General features: G+C 36.4%; 1 protein-coding gene across 1 annotated transcript; it reads left to right on the plus strand.

The window, feature by feature from the left end:
• The first annotated feature begins 409 nt into the window (after positions 1 to 409).
• On the plus strand, positions 410 to 14,538 carry LOC108698887 (myosin-4). Its single transcript, XM_018230745.2, has 40 exons — positions 410 to 499; positions 1,898 to 2,110; positions 2,208 to 2,351; positions 2,863 to 3,019; positions 3,214 to 3,241; positions 3,340 to 3,454; positions 4,025 to 4,117; positions 4,197 to 4,260; positions 4,349 to 4,447; positions 4,970 to 5,073; positions 5,153 to 5,291; positions 5,399 to 5,517; positions 5,596 to 5,745; positions 5,834 to 6,004; positions 6,091 to 6,397; positions 6,484 to 6,554; positions 6,680 to 6,767; positions 6,865 to 6,982; positions 7,523 to 7,646; positions 7,830 to 7,966; positions 8,056 to 8,311; positions 8,406 to 8,648; positions 8,731 to 8,907; positions 9,059 to 9,204; positions 9,288 to 9,378; positions 9,520 to 9,909; positions 10,089 to 10,215; positions 10,677 to 10,795; positions 10,891 to 11,087; positions 11,175 to 11,358; positions 11,556 to 11,721; positions 11,843 to 11,967; positions 12,182 to 12,490; positions 12,748 to 12,951; positions 13,045 to 13,170; positions 13,255 to 13,425; positions 13,515 to 13,619; positions 13,708 to 13,803; positions 14,215 to 14,349; positions 14,441 to 14,538. Exons 2-40 carry the CDS (start codon positions 1,910 to 1,912, stop codon positions 14,456 to 14,458), a joined length of 5,814 nt encoding a protein of 1,937 aa, XP_018086234.1. The 5' UTR covers positions 410 to 499; positions 1,898 to 1,909; the 3' UTR covers positions 14,459 to 14,538.
• The last annotated feature ends 2,593 nt before the right edge of the window (positions 14,539 to 17,131 follow it).

Here is a 17,131-nt window from a genome sequence, read left to right on the forward strand (position 1 = left end):
CAGCAATTGATAGGCTACAGATAGGAACAGTTGCTTTGAGCATCTCTGGGTATTTGAAACCTGAATGGTGTGTGTTATTTTTACTAATGATGAAGAGGCAACTTTGGGTCTTGGTTCACCATTATGGTAATATGGAAACCTCTTCCTTAGGTGGAAAACTGCTGAGCTCACACTGTTTGCAACACTATATAAACCAGCACTGGTTCCTCCAGCAGATTGCTCAGTCTCTGGTAAGTACAGCTGCCTACTAGATGTAAAGCTGTAGATGCTGAGTTTAAGGGTCTAGCAAGTCATTTCTACTGGGTGTAACTGATTTTAAAGATTAGTAATACTAATCTTAGATAATACAGACAGTGTTTAGCAATCCTTTAAGTACTTAAGTACAATTTGTGGGTATAGAAATGCTTACTGAAATTGAGGTTCACTAACATGACTCTCTCTCTTGTATTTTTATAGGGGGACTTAACTTTTTTTTTCTCATTGTCATCTCGACTGAAAGGTAAGTGAAAATTGGATGTAGTTAAAAGCATTGTTTTTTGTCAATCATAGAAAAGTTGAACTTTAAATTGCTTTACTTTTAGAGCCATAGTATTTTTGTAAGCAATAATGATAAAATAATGCAGAAAGAAATTCACTTTCAATTCTAAGAAAATACAATTTAAAGTAGTCTTGCATTTTATGTAACATTGTGTTTCGAATCTCTTCAGTTTGGAGTTTCAGCTACAGGATGCCAGTTATAGGTCCAATTGAGCCTCCTAGTAACCAGGCAGTGGTTGGAATGACCAACTGCAGGAGGAATAGGAGAGGGCTTGAACAGAAAGCTAGATAGACAACCAAACAATAAAATCAATGAATGAAATAGTTAGTACCTGTATATATAGCTTATACAATTTGGGACAGATAATTCAGCTGCCTCTACTCTAAGAAAAAACAGTTCATATGTACAGTTCGTTAGCTAACTTCATCCTCTAAAAAACTAAAAATGTATATTTTAGGTGTCAGCTTTAAAGCCCCTACACAGGTCACACAACCGGGGACTCACTCTCAAGAGCAGCTATAACTTTTCCATGCTGATGAATGTAGAATGGTGCAGTGGGGCTGGCAGGGCAGGTTCCTCTTCATTGTGATCTTCCCATACTCTGTGTGGGCAGTTATAGTTATAGGATCTGAAGCAGTGCAAGATGGTGCTCTCCAACCCAACTGGACTACTCTGCAATGTTCATCTATGAAAGTAATAGCTGCTATTTGGTGAGATTCCAGTGGTGCTGTTAAGGAGGGGAAGGAAGTCTTGGGGAGGGGTCTGGGGTTCCATTCAGGCTTTTCTTCTCCTTTAAATAATATATTTAAGTGAATCTTAATAAGTTTAGCATTATGTTTCTGTGTAAATGAAAATTTTGTAATTGTGTGTGCACTGAGGTAAAAAAATGTTAATATACTGTACTATAGTATATATAATATATAGTGTATATACAGCCACCTGCATATACATGTCCCTATACATTCCACAAAGTGATGTATTTGTGCATGTATATAAGCCTCTGTGTTTTATCAAGCATAGAACTTGCCTTTGCATAAATGTTTTCCTTCTCTAAGACCATATAGTGTAAATGTCATGCCCCAGTTGGAAACCTGCCTTCCTGGTTTTCTTGTGTGCCTTCTAATTTATCCATCATTGCAAGCTACCACATCCCCACCCAAACTTAACTCATGTGTATTACTATTTTATTCAGTTTTAATCCACCACACATGACTTCCTTAGTTTTAGTTCATTATATAGCACTGCATTGCCCGTTATCTCCTTTATTTTACAGTACAGAAAGAGCAGAATGTGTATTTGTAGCTATAGTAAAATAAATATTTATAATATTACTACTATAAACTAAATTCTATATCCTAGCAACCAGCAATCATGGGTGATGGAGAGATGTCCATCTTCGGCGAGGCCGCACAATTTCTCAGAAAAAGTGATAAAGAACGTTTGGAGGCACAGAGCAAGCCTTTTGATGCCAAGAACACTGTATTTGTGGACGATCCAAAGGAACTTTATGTCAAAGGTTTGGTTACAGCCAGGGAAGATGGCAAAGTAACTGTGAAGACTGATGATGGAAGAGTAAGTAGAACTATACAGTTCTGTTGTTCAGCAAAGTATTGTCAATCCCACCTGTTTTCAAGATACATTTCAACCCTTTTCATTTCTTCCATTACAGACAGTAACTGTCAAAGAAAGCCAAATTTACCCCCAGAACCCTCCCAAGTATGATAAAATAGAAGACATGGCTATGATGACCCATTTGAATGAGGCTTCTGTCCTGTATAACCTCAAAGAGCGTTATGCTGCATGGATGATCTACGTAAGTCATAGAGACAGAGCATGTTGCAGTGATGGGGCTCCACCTTGAAATATAATAAATATATTTTATATATTACTATTAATTACTGTACAGATGAAAACGGCAGCAAACAACATCTAATGTAATAATGCCTTTACTAATTTATTGGTATAATAATGAAATTTTTTGGTTTCTAAGGAACTGAAACTTCTTTTATTCTGATCAAAAATTCCCATTTCACAGCCCCTGTTTATCTTTATTATTGTAACTTTCATAGTCATTAGTGTAACAGTGGTAATAATACAATTTTTGTCACTGCATGTTGACCTAATTTTTATTTGTATAATCAAAACATTTTGTAATGTACAAAGGTGCTAAATGTCCACAAGTCCTTCTGTACTAAGTTCAATGAATCATATGAAGTTACATATGAGTATACATTTCAAACATAACGTTTAACAAATATCTATATAGTTATAGTTACTAATTGGCATAAAGAGCTAACACTTCATTTTCTTGTATATCATTTCAGACCTATTCTGGTCTTTTCTGTGCCACTGTAAACCCCTACAAGTGGCTGCCAGTGTACAACCCTGAGGTTGTTGCTGGTTACAGAGGGAAAAAGCGTATGGAAACCCCCCCTCATATTTTCTCCCTTTCTGATAACGCCTATCAAGCCATGTTAACAGGTACCAACTTTATTACATTATATTTAGATATCCACTATTGTCAACCATGGTATTCCCAGCTTACTACTGATTAGGATGATGGGAGTTTTACTTAAATAGTTAAGCAAGAGCAGGAGGGCTGGAGGGTGACTGTGTCTATAGAGAGAGAGATAAACCAATAGCTAAAAACTAAAATGGCAGTAATCTATTTGCAGATCGTGAAAATCAGTCTGTCCTTATTACGTAAGTAATCACATCTTTAAAATAATTATTTGTAATGCTTGCAGCTATTAAAACATATCTAGATAATTAATTAAAGTTTAATTTACTCTTGCCTCCAGTGGAGAATCCGGTGCAGGAAAGACTGTGAACACCAAGCGTGTCATCCAGTATTTTGCAACAATTGCAGCACTTGGAGATGCTGGAAAGAAGAAGGAACTCTCCAACAGCTTGCAGGTAATACTATGATACCATTTCCAGATATGGTTCTTTCAGTAAAGGGTGACATTAGGTAGCTTTAAGCACCAATTATTTCAGTTTATTGGCCCTTTTAAATATAAGGGTACAGCATTTTCGTTTATCCATTTTATCCATTTAAACCATTTAAAACATGAAACGATATTTCTAGCCTTAGTTAAAGCACTCACTAATACAGGTGATGCTATTCTCATGCTGGCAGCTTAAACCTATCTACAGTACAAAGAACTAAAAACATGATTTAAGCTTTGACTTATATCACTTTAAGAACCTTAATGTGTTTATGGAACTTTGTTTCTCTTAGCAAATACGGGCAATGCTATTAGTCCTGTCCTTATCTGCCCTTACTTATTAAAAGCAATTACAATCTACCTTAAATCATGTTTAAGGACTATTTTATTAAGCATTGCCCCAATCACTTCCAAAGCAATCTTCATATATACAATGGCTATCTAACTACAATATTTCAAACCTACAGAATAGAAAAAGTGAACAAAACAGAACTGCAATTTATTTTTTAACTACATATCTACCTTATTGTTGCTTTAGGGAAACCTGGAAGATCAAATCATTCAGGCCAACCCTCTGCTGGAAGCCTTTGGTAATGCCAAGACTGTGAGAAATGACAACTCCTCTCGTTTTGTAAGTTGGATGCCCTTATCTGTCTCTGTAATTCCTTTTTGTTATTAACTTATATTCTAAAATGAGCTGTAACTTCTAGGGTAAATTCATCAGAATCCATTTTGGAACTACAGGAAAACTGTCTTCAGCTGATATTGAAACATGTAAGAATAATATTCCTATTTGTTTGTCTTCCTTTTCTCCATCCTTGCAACACAGCAATCATTCATATCTCAATATCTCAATCTGCAGATCTGCTGGAAAAGTCCAGAGTTACATTCCAGCTTTCAGCAGAGAGAAGTTATCACATCTTCTATCAGATCTTATCAAATAAGAAGCCAGAACTTGTTGGTAAGTATATTGCGTGAAATAGATGACTTACATATCTTGCAACTCATAAAAAAATCACAAGATTACAATTAATACAAATCAGTTACATTCAGTGTTTGATTACTAAAGTAACATAATCTGAATTCTTCATTGGCCCTGCAAATCTTTGCCCTACAAAAAACAAGTAGAGGAAGTCACAAAATGATAGCAAAATAGCAGGAGAAATAGGAAAAAGACATAGGAAAAAAAAGAGTGGCTGCAGAAAGGGGGACAAGAAGGGACGGAGGGTGAAAATAAAATAGATAACGTATGGGCTGAACAAGAATTTCAAGACAATATATAGTATGGGATGATAGCAGAAAACAAAGGGTAATAGCAGTATGAAATGAAAAAGGTGGAAGCTATTATCTGAAATAATTGTGACTCAGAGTTTGCTGGATATAGGGCTTATCTTTCTGGATAACAGATTTTTTCATAATAGATCCCATAACTGCGTTATGCTAGTACTGATGTGTATAATAACAAAGGCTCTTACTTTCACAGAGATGCTTCTGGTCACCACCAACCCATATGACTTCCCATCCATCAGTCAGGGAGAGATCGTTGTGAAGAGTATTAGTGATGAAGAGGAATTGATGGCCACAGATGTAAGAAAATAAAAAAGTGTAAGAATAACATTAGACATTGCAACTTACTGAAATCAATCACACATTAATTTACTTGCAGAGTGCCATTGATATCTTGGGTTTCAATCAAGAAGAAAAGCTTGGCATCTACAAAATGACTGGTGCTGTCATGCATTATGGCAACTTGAAATTTAAGCAAAAGCAAAGGGAAGAGCAGGCTGAGCCTGATAGCGTTGAGGGTATGTCAACCATATTCTGCTTATATAGTCAATAACTATTGACTTCTTTGCTGCCGTGTTTCAATAGACATATTACTAAAATAATTGATTGTATTTTCATTTTGTAGTGGCTGACAAAATTGCTTATCTGATGGGCCTCAACTCTGCTGATTTGCTCAAGGCTTTGTGTTACCCAAGAGTCAAGGTCGGCAATGAATTTGTCACCAAAGGACAGACTGTCCCTCAGGTAATATTCTGAAAAAATGATAGAAGCAATTGTGATCTTATGGACTTTATGCTCTAATGAACGTTTTCTTTATTTTAGGTCTATAACTCTGTAGGTGCCCTGAGCAAGTCTGTTTTTGAAAAACTGTTCTTGTGGATGGTCACTCGTATTAACCAACAGCTGGATACTAAGCAACCAAGACAATTCTTCATTGGTGTGCTGGATATTGCTGGGTTTGAAATCTTTGATGTAGGCAATATTTTTTGGTTGTATAAATTATTATATATCTTATAAGGTTATAACATCGATTATTTTAACTGTGCTCTGCTATTTACAGTTTAACAGCTTGGAGCAGCTCTGCATCAACTTTACCAATGAAAAACTGCAACAGTTTTTCAATCACCACATGTTCGTCCTGGAGCAGGAGGAATACAAGAAGGAAGGAATTGATTGGGAGTTTATTGACTTTGGTATGGATTTGGCTGCCTGCATTGAACTTATTGAGAAGGTTGGTCAGATTAATCACTCACTTTAGACTGCTAGAAAATGAATCCTGTATTCTAACTTACTCTTTTTAATAACTATATTCTTTAGCCACTGGGTATCTTCTCCATCCTTGAAGAGCAGTGCATGTTCCCCAAGTCCACTGACAATTCTTTCAAGGACAAACTATATGAACAACATCTGGGCAAATGCAAGAACTTTGAGAAGCCCAAGCCTGGCAAAGGAAAGGCAGAAGCTCACTTCTCTCTTGTGCATTATGCTGGGACTGTGGATTACAACATCTCTGGCTGGCTTGAAAAGAACAAGGACCCATTGAACGAGTCAGTTATCCAACTCTTCCAGAAGTCTTCTGTTAAACTGCTGTCCATGCTCTACTCTACCTTTGCTGCAGCTGATGGTAATGAAAAATCTTATTTTTTTATAATAATTACAGTTTTGAGATTGTGGTTATGGTGGGCTTTAATACTGTTATTGTAATTGTAGCTGATGCTGGTGGTAAAGGTGGAAAGAAAAAGAAGGGATCCGCTTTCCAGACTGTGTCTGGTCTCTTCAGGGTTAGTATGATTTTGTCCAATAATTACCTGTATGTATAAGATAACCATAGCATTAACTAAGTAAAAGTATGGATTTGTTTTAAATATCTAAGTGTTTTAATTGTTTTACATTTTAAACATTTCAGGAAAATCTGGGCAAACTTATGTCAAACTTGAGAAGCACTCACCCTCACTTTGTGCGTTGTTTGATTCCCAATGAATCCAAGACTCCTGGTAAAGTTTAACTCTACAACATATACTTTTAGGAAATATAAAAAAAATTACTTGCTGATCTCATTGTGCTTAACCAAATTATATAAACATCTTTTAGGTATCATGGACAACCATCTCCTTATCCACCAGCTGAGATGTAATGGTGTGCTGGAAGGTATTAGAATCTGCAGGAAAGGATTTCCAAGCAGAATCCTCTATGGTGATTTCAAACAACGGTAAATGGTTTAATATCATCATAGATAATATAATTTAAAGTAAGAGAGTTTGTTTATATACATTAATAGCACTCACAGCTGCTTGCAGCATTCCTCTCCTTCTCCATATTCAAAGTGAAATTTAAATAACTTTACAAGGCAAATCACTGTAGTGAGATAAAGTTACAAAAGTTAAGAGGTTTCACTTCCTGTTTCCTCAGACAATTTAAATTTTTTATACCACAAATATATATATATATCTATATTTCTAATAAGTAAACTATAGAGTATATTTCAATAAAAATTATAACAATCCTATGTTTTTTTAAGTCCAGGTTATAATTATCTTATCAGTTGAATTCACAAACAATTCTACTTTGTAGATATTTGGTTACTGACGCATTAATTTATTGTTTGGTTGTTATCAACTGGTAGACTGCCCAGTCACCTGCATATTTATTTTTGATAAAACAGCATGGGATCTAATCTTTAAGTCATTTTTGTTTTCTAGCTTTAAACTGAATGCAATAATATAAATACATGAATTGTGTTTAATTATAGTTACAAAGTTCTGAATGCCAGTGCCATTCCAGAAGGGCAATTTATTGACAACAAGAAGGCTTGTGAGAAGCTTCTAGGCTCAATTGATATCGACCACACTCAGTATAAACTTGGGCACACCAAGGTACGACAATTTGCATAAAATGGGTGATAAAATTGCATGATGAAAATTAATAGTGTAGAATCTGATCTGTTATAAATACATGACATAAATGAGATTGAGCTTTTTTATGGCATAGTGACACTGAATTTAAAATTATGGCTAAACCTACTCTTGAAACTGTTCATATGTATGTCTTTGTTAAAGGTATTTTTCAAAGCTGGTCTTTTGGGTACTCTGGAGGAAATGAGAGATGAAAAGTTAGCTCAACTTATTACTTGCACCCAAGCTCTTTGCAGAGGATTTTTGATGAGGGTTGAGTTCAAGAAAATGATGGAAAGAAGGTAAGGAGAATGTTACATTTAAGAAAATAAAAACTAAAATAGAGTTTATATTTAAAAAAATTGTAACATTTTAATTATGTCACAAACAGGGAGGCCATATATCTCATTCAGTACAATTTGAGGTCATTCATGAATGTCAAACATTGGCCATGGATGAAACTGTACTTCAAGATCAAGCCTCTCCTGCAGAGTGCTGAAACTGAGAAAGAGATGGCAAACATGAAGGAAGAATTTGAGAAGACCAAGGAAGCACTGGTAAAAGCAGAAGCAAGAAAGAAAGAACTGGAGGAGAAAATGGTTTCCCTGCTCCAGGAAAAGAATGATCTAGTCCTGCAGGTTCAATCGGTAAGATGATACACTATACAGAGAATGTCCCACAAATATCTTACCTCCTTATCTATCATTCTAGTGTAATGATATCTGATTCATATTCAAACAGGAAGGTGAAACCTTGGCTGATTCTGAGGAGAGATGTGAAGGGCTCATCAAAAGCAAAATTCAGCTGGAGTCTAAACTAAAGGAATTAACAGAAAGACTTGAAGATGAAGAAGAAAGCAATGCAGAACTAACAGCAAAGAAGAGGAAACTGGAGGATGAATGTTCTGAGCTTAAGAAAGACATTGATGACCTTGAACTTACGTTGGCCAAAGTAGAAAAGGAGAAGCATGCCACAGAAAACAAGGTAGGAAAATTGTATTATGCCTACAATATTTTTAGTGTTATTTATAAACAATGTTGCAATAAATGGTCACCTTTGGTCTTAGGTCAAAAACCTTACTGAAGAAATGGCAGCTCTCGATGAGAACATTTCCAAACTGTCCAAAGAAAAGAAGGCCCTTCAAGAGGCTCACCAACAAACACTTGATGACCTGCAAGCTGAAGAGGACAAAGTCAGTTCTCTGTCAAAAGCAAAGACAAAGCTAGAACAGCAAGTTGATGATGTAAGTATAACTTTAGTATAACTTTCTACCCCAAGACACTTTGAATTTTCTAAACACTAGAACTAAACACCTGTCTGAAATGTTTAAAACATTATATATATATATATATATATATATATATATATACTTAATATAATGCAATTTCAAACAGCTGGAAGGTTCCCTGGAACAAGAGAAGAAACTTCGTCTTGACTTTGAGAGAGCCAAGAGAAAGCTTGAAGGAGATCTGAAACTGACCCAGGAAACTGTTATGGACCTTGAGAATGATAAACAACAAACTGAAGAAAAACTTAAAAAGTAAATATGTGCCTTTAAAATGTATGGAAAGAAAGTGCTCAACTAGCAACAATACACTCATACAAATGTTTTCTCAAACACAGGAAAGACTTTGAAATAAGCCAGCTGCAAGGAAAGATAGAAGATGAACAGTCCCTGGGCATTCAGTTGCAGAAAAAGATCAAGGAACTGCAGGTATACTTTTCCAAAACAAATTACGTGATGCTCTAAACAATCTTATATTTTGTGTATGGTAACTCATTTACTGCAGGAAGCGAATATCAGACATATCTCCGTAGTCCTTCAAAACCATATTTAAATGATTTCAATTTACAGGCTAGAATTGAAGAACTTGAGGAAGAAATTGAAGCTGAACGTGCAGCTCGTGCAAAGGTAGAGAAACAAAGGGCTGATCTTTCCAGGGAACTTGAGGAGATCAGTGAGAGACTTGAAGAAGCTGGAGGTGCAACATCTGCTCAGATTGAGATGAACAAAAAACGTGAAGCTGAGTTCCAGAAACTGAGACGTGACCTGGAGGAGGCAACCCTTCAGCATGAAGCCACTGCTGGTGCCCTGCGCAAAAAAAATGCTGATAGTGTAGCTGAGCTTGGGGAGCAAATTGATAACCTGCAGCGGGTTAAACAAAAGCTTGAGAAAGAAAAGAGTGAACTGAAGATGGAGACTGATGATCTTGCCAGCAACTTGGAAAATGTATCCAAATCAAAGGTAGAAATAATGTTTACAAGTTATACAAATACTTTTCCATTCGTTGCCATCCCTCTCTGAAGTAAATGCTGTGCTATATGAAAAGCATGATCCAGATAACAGAATATATTGTGCTCCATTTGTATCACTCTTTTAACTTTTAAAGTTGAGTACCACAACTTTGATTTTGTTCCCTATAGGCTAATCTTGAAAAGGTTAACCGTGTCCTTGAGGACCAACTTAGTGAAGTGAAGGCAAAGGATGATGAGCACCAGCGTCTCCTCAATGACCTCACTACTCAAAAGGCTCGCTTGCAGAGTGAGACTGGTAAGTATAAGTAGGAGAAATATAAAAAATATACGTTAAAGTATACTATCGCTAAAAAGTCATACATATTGAATGATATATTTTACTGTTGCTTTATCACCAAAATTTTAGAATAATGATACTGAACAAATGGATGTATAAGAGGTAAAAAGAGCCCTGTGCTCTTTTGTGTTTGCATCAGAACCAAATCTCTGTGCCTTCTGTATGTACAGAAAGATGGTATGATGGCAGGTTTATCTTTCCCCATATTCTCTATACCTCAGCATCATTCATACTTTGGAGCTCTGCATCTTGTACCAAATTGAAATAACAAATAACACAAGATAATTTTATGCCCATCAGCACAAATAGTGCCCCTGCATTTCTTATACAAAAAACAAGCATATAAAAATATCTTACACCTGCAACTTATAAAAGAGTAATCTCACTAAGATGTACAATGCACTGCCGTTGACATTTAGGTGAGCTCTCCCGTCAGCTTGAAGAGAGGGAATCTCTAATTTCTCAGCTCTCAAGAGGAAAGCAGGGATTTACTCAGCAAGTTGAAGAACTGAAGAGGCAACTTGAAGAAGAAACAAAGGTAATAGTATTGTGGTTTAAATAATTAACTAATTAAAGTTCTGCTGTTCCCATTATTACAGCCAGATTTAAAACTGTTTTATAAACATATTTCAGGCTAAGAATGCCCTTGCTCATGCGCTACAATCATCCCGTCATGACTGTGACTTGCTTCGTGAACAATTTGAGGAAGAGCAGGAGGCCAAGGCTGAACTTCAGCGCTCACTGTCCAAAGCCAATGGTGAAGTTTCACAATGGAGGACCAAATATGAAACTGATGCAATTCAGCGTACTGAGGAGCTTGAAGAAGCCAAGTATGTTTATACCAAATTACCACAATGACAGAAAGATACAGATTCCAAATTGTCTTAAAATATTTTTTTTATTTCACCTGTTTTCAGGAAGAAACTTGCTCAGCGTTTACAAGATGCTGAGGAGCAAGTTGAGGCAGTGAATTCCAAATGTGCCTCCTTGGAGAAGACTAAGCAGAGACTGCAATCTGAAGTGGAGGACTTGATGGTTGATGTTGAGAGAGCAAATGGTGCAGCAACTGCTCTTGATAAGAAGCAGAGAAACTTTGATAAGGTATATCACAAACTATATTTCTATGGTCATCATTGAATTCAGAGATACAGTCAGTCTTATTTTTATTTGTAAATTTATTACCTGTTTTAAACTTTTAAATATATTTAGTTATAGTTTTTAAACAAGTTTCAAGAAAGGCTCTTTCATTATCCACTATAAGAAGCATATACAGAGTTTGTTATGGTTGCAATAAATAGGTCCTGGTGGAATGGAAACAGAAGTATGAAGAGGGCCAGGCTGAATTGGAAGCAGCTCTGAAGGAATCTCGTAGCCTGAGCACTGAGATTTTCAAGATGAAGAATGCTTATGAGGAATCTCTGGAGCATGTCGAAACTCTGAAACGTGAAAACAAGAACCTTCAACGTATGTTTATTTTATATAAGGCAGTTCCGCTGAACTTAGCAGAGTTGTAGTCTGAACTTAAACTAATTTTCTAGTGCTGAAAAAACAAAAGAATCAATTAAAATGATTATTTCTATTCCAGAGGAGATTTCAGATCTGACAGAACAGATTGGTGAAAGTGGAAAATCAGTTATTGAATTGGAGAAGGTCAAGAAGCAGGTGGAGCAAGAAAAGAATGATCTCCAGGCTGCTCTGGAAGAAGCAGAGGTATAGATCAGAAGTGAAGTACATCAGACTAGAGATGAATAATGTTCAAAAGAAAATAATCACAATGAAGGACAATATCATGTATTATTATGGCTTAAATGTATAGAATGGAAAGATATGGAGCTTTATAAGCTTGAAAAGCTAATTTGATTTTAATTTAAGATTTTTAGCTGTTCTGACATCTTACATAAACCAAAATATGTATTTCTTAAAGGGATCTCTGGAACACGAAGAAGCCAAGATTCTGCGCATCCAGCTTGAACTGAACCAGGTGAAATCTGAAGTGGACAGGAAAATTGCAGAGAAGGATGAGGAAATTGAACAATTAAAGAGAAACAGCCAGAGGGCTGTCGACACCATGCAGAGCACACTGGACTCTGAAATCAGGAGCAGAAATGATGCATTGAGACTGAAGAAGAAGATGGAAGGTGATCTGAATGAGCTTGAGATCCAGCTGGGTCACGCCAACCGTCAAGCTTCTGAAGCACAGAAACAGCTCAGGAACGTCCAGGCCCAGTTCAAGGTATTCAATAGAGAACCTATCCAATGATATAAAAAAATTAGCTTGCATTTACCAAATTAATGTCATTATCATGATTATACTGTTGCTTTATTTTAGCAAAATGTATTTATACCATAAACATTTTACAATTTTTATATTGTATATTTTGCCATATTCTTATGACTTGTATTCATTAGGGACACTGTAGACATTGTACAACCAGATATTTTTATTACAGTTAATGCTCTGAATTTTACCCTCTTTTGTTTGTCTAACAGGAGTCCCAGCTCCAGTTGGATGATGCAGTTAGGGGACAGGAGGACCTGAAGGAACAGGTTGCTGTAATTGAGCGCAGAAATAACTTGTTTCAAGCTGAAATTGAAGAAAACAGGGCTGCTCTGGAACAGACAGAAAGATCTCGTAAGATTGCAGAACAGGAGCTCCTAGATGCAAGTGAACGTCTTCAGCTGTTTCATTCACAGGTAAAATGATTTGCCCCTAGCATATTTTTAAATACTATTAAGAAAATGTGATTTAAATCAAATTTTAATATAATACCCCTTGTTGATTTTCAGAACACAAGTCTCATTAACAGCAAGAAGAAACTTGAAAGTGACATCAGTCAGCTACAGAATGAGGCTGAGGAAGCTGTCCAAGAATCCAGAAATGCTGAAGAGAAGGCAAAGAAGGCCATAACAGATGTATGTAATTTTTGTCTTCCAACTACTGGTAATAACAGCTGTTGGTGCACTAGACAATTCATTATTTGGCCATTTATCTGACAGGCTGCCCTGATGGCAGAAGAACTGAAGAAGGAACAGGACACCAGTGCTCACTTAGAAAGGATGAAGAAGAACCTTGAACAGACTGTGAAGGACCTGCAAAATCGCCTGGATGAAGCTGAACAATTGGCAATGAAGGGTGGCAAGAAGCAGCTCCAGAAACTGGAATCCAGGGTATGTGCCACAATCTGTAATGTACCACAATATACCAATATACATATAAAAAAAACTTTTCTGATGCATATATATTGTACTATTGGCAGGTACGGGAACTGGAGAATGAAGTGGAGAATGAACAGAAACGTGGTGTTGATGCTGTGAAAGGCGTCCGTAAATATGAGAGGAGAGTGAAGGAACTCACATACCAGGTTATATGATCTCAGGTTTCTATTAATGTGATAGTATTGCAGACCTACACAGTTTATTATATGATAAGCTTGATCCTCTTTTTTGCAGACTGAGGAAGATAAGAAGAACCTTCTGAGACTGCAGGACCTGGTGGACAAACTTCAGTCTAAAGTTAAAGCCTACAAGAGGCAGGCTGAGGAAGCTGTAAGTAATCATTCAGTAGCATTTGTTCATAGAAATATTATTAATTCATTTTTTATTAAATGTATCTGAATAAAGATGAAAATGTCCTCTTGTAACATTTACCATCAACGATAACATGTACTTTTTTTTGTAGGTTAAGCAAAGAATATTGCTTGAACTTCATTGACTCCTGATCCTTATTTTGATGTCTACATTTCTATTTACATTTTTATCTCTACGTTTGAGTAAATATGCTTGATAGATCTTTACAAAGTTCATCCAGCAAAAAGCAATATCCTATATAATTTCAATAAATATGTATAATAACTCAGCCCAAGCATTCCCTAAGAGAATGCTATTCTGAATCAGCAATGAGGAATGATTTGATTCAATAGATACCAACAGCCTCATTAATCCTGATTCTTCTTTCAGGAGGAACAAGCCAACACCCAATTGAGCCGCTTCCGTAAGGTTCAGCACGAGCTTGAAGAGGCAGAGGAAAGAGCCGATATTGCAGAGTCCCAAGTGAATAAGATCAGGACCAAGAGCCGCGATATTGGAGGCAAGGTACTGAATTCCTCAAGAAGATGAACCTCTTTTTGTGACATTAGCGATTGTCTAAATGATTTCTTAATATGTGTTTCTTATCTGTTCACAGAAAGAGTCTGAAGAGTGAAAACATAGAAGACTTAGGAATGTGAAAATTTCATTTTTTCCATTCCCAAATCAAATGAATTTTAAATAAACTAATTAAAACCTACAAAAACTGCTGCTTTGTGCCTTTTGTTTAGACTTGTGTAACAAATGTTTTGAAAAATACAGTTCTACAGTTGAACAACACATTGAAAAGAAAATCACATATATTTGCTTATTTGTTCAATGGTAATTAGTTTGTTACCTGTGTTAGGATGAACAGTTCCAAAGAATACAATTCTATAGCAAGGACACCGACATTTTGACATGTGGGGTCTAATTTCAGTCAAGTTATTACATCAGGGACTGCAAGCTATTACATTCTACTGAAAGGAAAAGTGTGGTATTTAAACAATCATTTCTCATTGTCTTTGAAATCTAAATCATTGGGAGTACCAAGAAGCATGGTATAATGGAGTTGTGAGTGGATGATGCTAGGCTACTATGATATATTAGTCACCAGCTTACAGTCTAATCCTAACCTAATTTTTTGTTAGTAATGGCAGCTAGAACAAAGGAAAAGTAATTTTATTAATTTGTTTTTCAAACACTTTAATGTATGAAATAAAAGTACAAGGAAAGCATACAATCCATAGGGGTATTCACTTGCAAGGCATCCTTCTGTGAACCCAGTAACTAACCTGTTTTACCCAGCCACCATTATTCTGCAAAAAACTGCCAGACAAATGAATATACATTGTACAGATGGAGAGATAATGTACATCTACCGAATAAAGATTATGTAGTTAGAGTATTTTTTCTCAGATGCCACAACAATGTCTCAGTGGAGGCTGGGAAACAGGTAGACACACGTGTTTGGCAAACAGAATGTGCTTTTATACAAGTGGCAAGTGGCTTTTAGAATTTCTCACTGTGAGAGGGTGTTTGGGAAACACCACTGTCTTAGAGGAAAGGGCACATAAAAGAGTGTGTTAAAACTGCATTGTATGTGCTGCAAAGGAATATTCGGCTCAGGTAGGGTTAATATTCCCCCTCAGCCAGGTAATTAAGTGGCAGCTGAGAGAGAGTGGAGGGAAGTGAGGGGCTGTGAGAGACAGAGCTGGGCAGAAGGAGCTTTGCTGCCAGTAAGAGAGTTCCAGAGCTTGGAGCCTAAATCCCTTCTGGGGAAAGAAAGAGGAAAGGACTGGCAGAGGCTGGTGTGTCTGAGTCCCAGGAGGGTAAGCCAGCAGGGCAGAGTGTGAAGCCCAAATACTTCAAAGTGCAAGAGGGTGAGAATTTCCCTTGATGGTGAGCGACCAGAGGGGGGAAAACCCTGGAATGTATTTGCTGAACTGTATCCTCCATGTTCTATAGCGAAGTTGTTGATCTGTAACCTGAACATTTTTTCTGTTGCCTTTTCATTGGGAATGCCCAGTGCTTAATAAAGCTGTGTTTTTTTTTGTCTGAAGCCTTGGTGTCCCTGTCTCTTAGCTAAAAATCCTATATTACCTGCCTACCAAATGCTAATTCCCTCGCAAAAGTGCATGTGCAGGCCAGTGGCATGTCACATCACCAAACAGACATATTGACACACCATCATATTCAGTACTCCCGGGGAGATCACTGGTATATACTGGGCATGTGCTGGTCCTTGTTGTGTCCATGCTGACATCACTGAGTTTTACTGGCTTAGCATTTTCATTGTTGAGCAAACACTTCAGCAATGACATGGTTTGCATTTTAATTACATGGACATAAATGCTGGTGTTTTGCTCTGACACAGATATTATGAAATGCATTATTGGAATATTTATATATATATATATATATATATATATATATATATATATATATATATATATATATATATATATATAGATATAGATATATTACACAAAAACCATTAATATCTTGTAAATTATATCCCTATAAATGGTGAGTTCTGATGTCATCAGTTATAAACGGTGAGTTCTGATGTTATTTCTGTCACATGACTCACTGAAACTTGTGTATTATAATAAATAAAGTACCCCCTGTTGCAAAATATGAGGATATTACAAGTTACCTCGGCCTTTGGCCTCGTGTTTTTATATGGTCATGAAACTCCTTGTTAACTTATACTATCCTTGTATTTTAAAAGAGGGGGTACTTTATTTACTATATAATCTACAGTCTGGTCATTTCCCTATGGGACCAGACTGTAAATTATATCCTTATAAACGGTGTGTTCTGACATCAGAATGCGCCGTTTATAACAGGGGCCCCAGGCCGCCGAATTTGACGCAGCACGTTCGAAGTTGACGCTGCACCTCTGAAACGGACTCGACCTCGTGCTTTTATATGGTCACATAACTCCTCAGTGACTTATAATATCTTTATAAATTACAGTAGGGGTACATTATCCACTATATAACACTATGGCAAAATTGTCAACATGACTACACCCTCAAAAGCATTGTTATGTTCAAATGAATGACTCAATCACTGATGACTCCAACAGAGATGAATGAACAAGACAGAGTTTATTAAAAAGTGTATAATGTAAAAGAAATGACATGGCAGCTATTTGAATTGGTATAGAAAATATTTTTTTTTTAAATCACATTCCTATTTTTAATTCAGCTAACAGATTCTTTTGTTCATCTGCTCTATTTATTTAGTACACAATGCAGCATCACTGTGGAACTGAGAAATCGCTCCTTATGACAAAGGTTTA

The sequence above is a fragment of the Xenopus laevis genome, chromosome 8L (assembly GCF_017654675.1).
Source record: "Xenopus laevis strain J_2021 chromosome 8L, Xenopus_laevis_v10.1, whole genome shotgun sequence".
Classification (NCBI taxonomy): Eukaryota; Metazoa; Chordata; class Amphibia; order Anura; family Pipidae; genus Xenopus; species Xenopus laevis.

Bases quoted from the DNA above. Each gene is read 5' to 3' on its own strand.
- LOC108698887 (XM_018230745.2), top strand. From the start codon at position 1,910: ATGGGTGATGGAGAGATGTCCATCTTCGGCGAGGCCGCACAATTTCTC. The intron at 6,768-6,864 runs GTAAAGTTTAAC...AACATCTTTTAG, and splicing joins CAATGAATCCAAGACTCCTG to GTATCATGGACAACCATCTC. The intron at 9,379-9,519 runs GTATACTTTTCC...TTCAATTTACAG, and splicing joins AAAAGATCAAGGAACTGCAG to GCTAGAATTGAAGAACTTGA.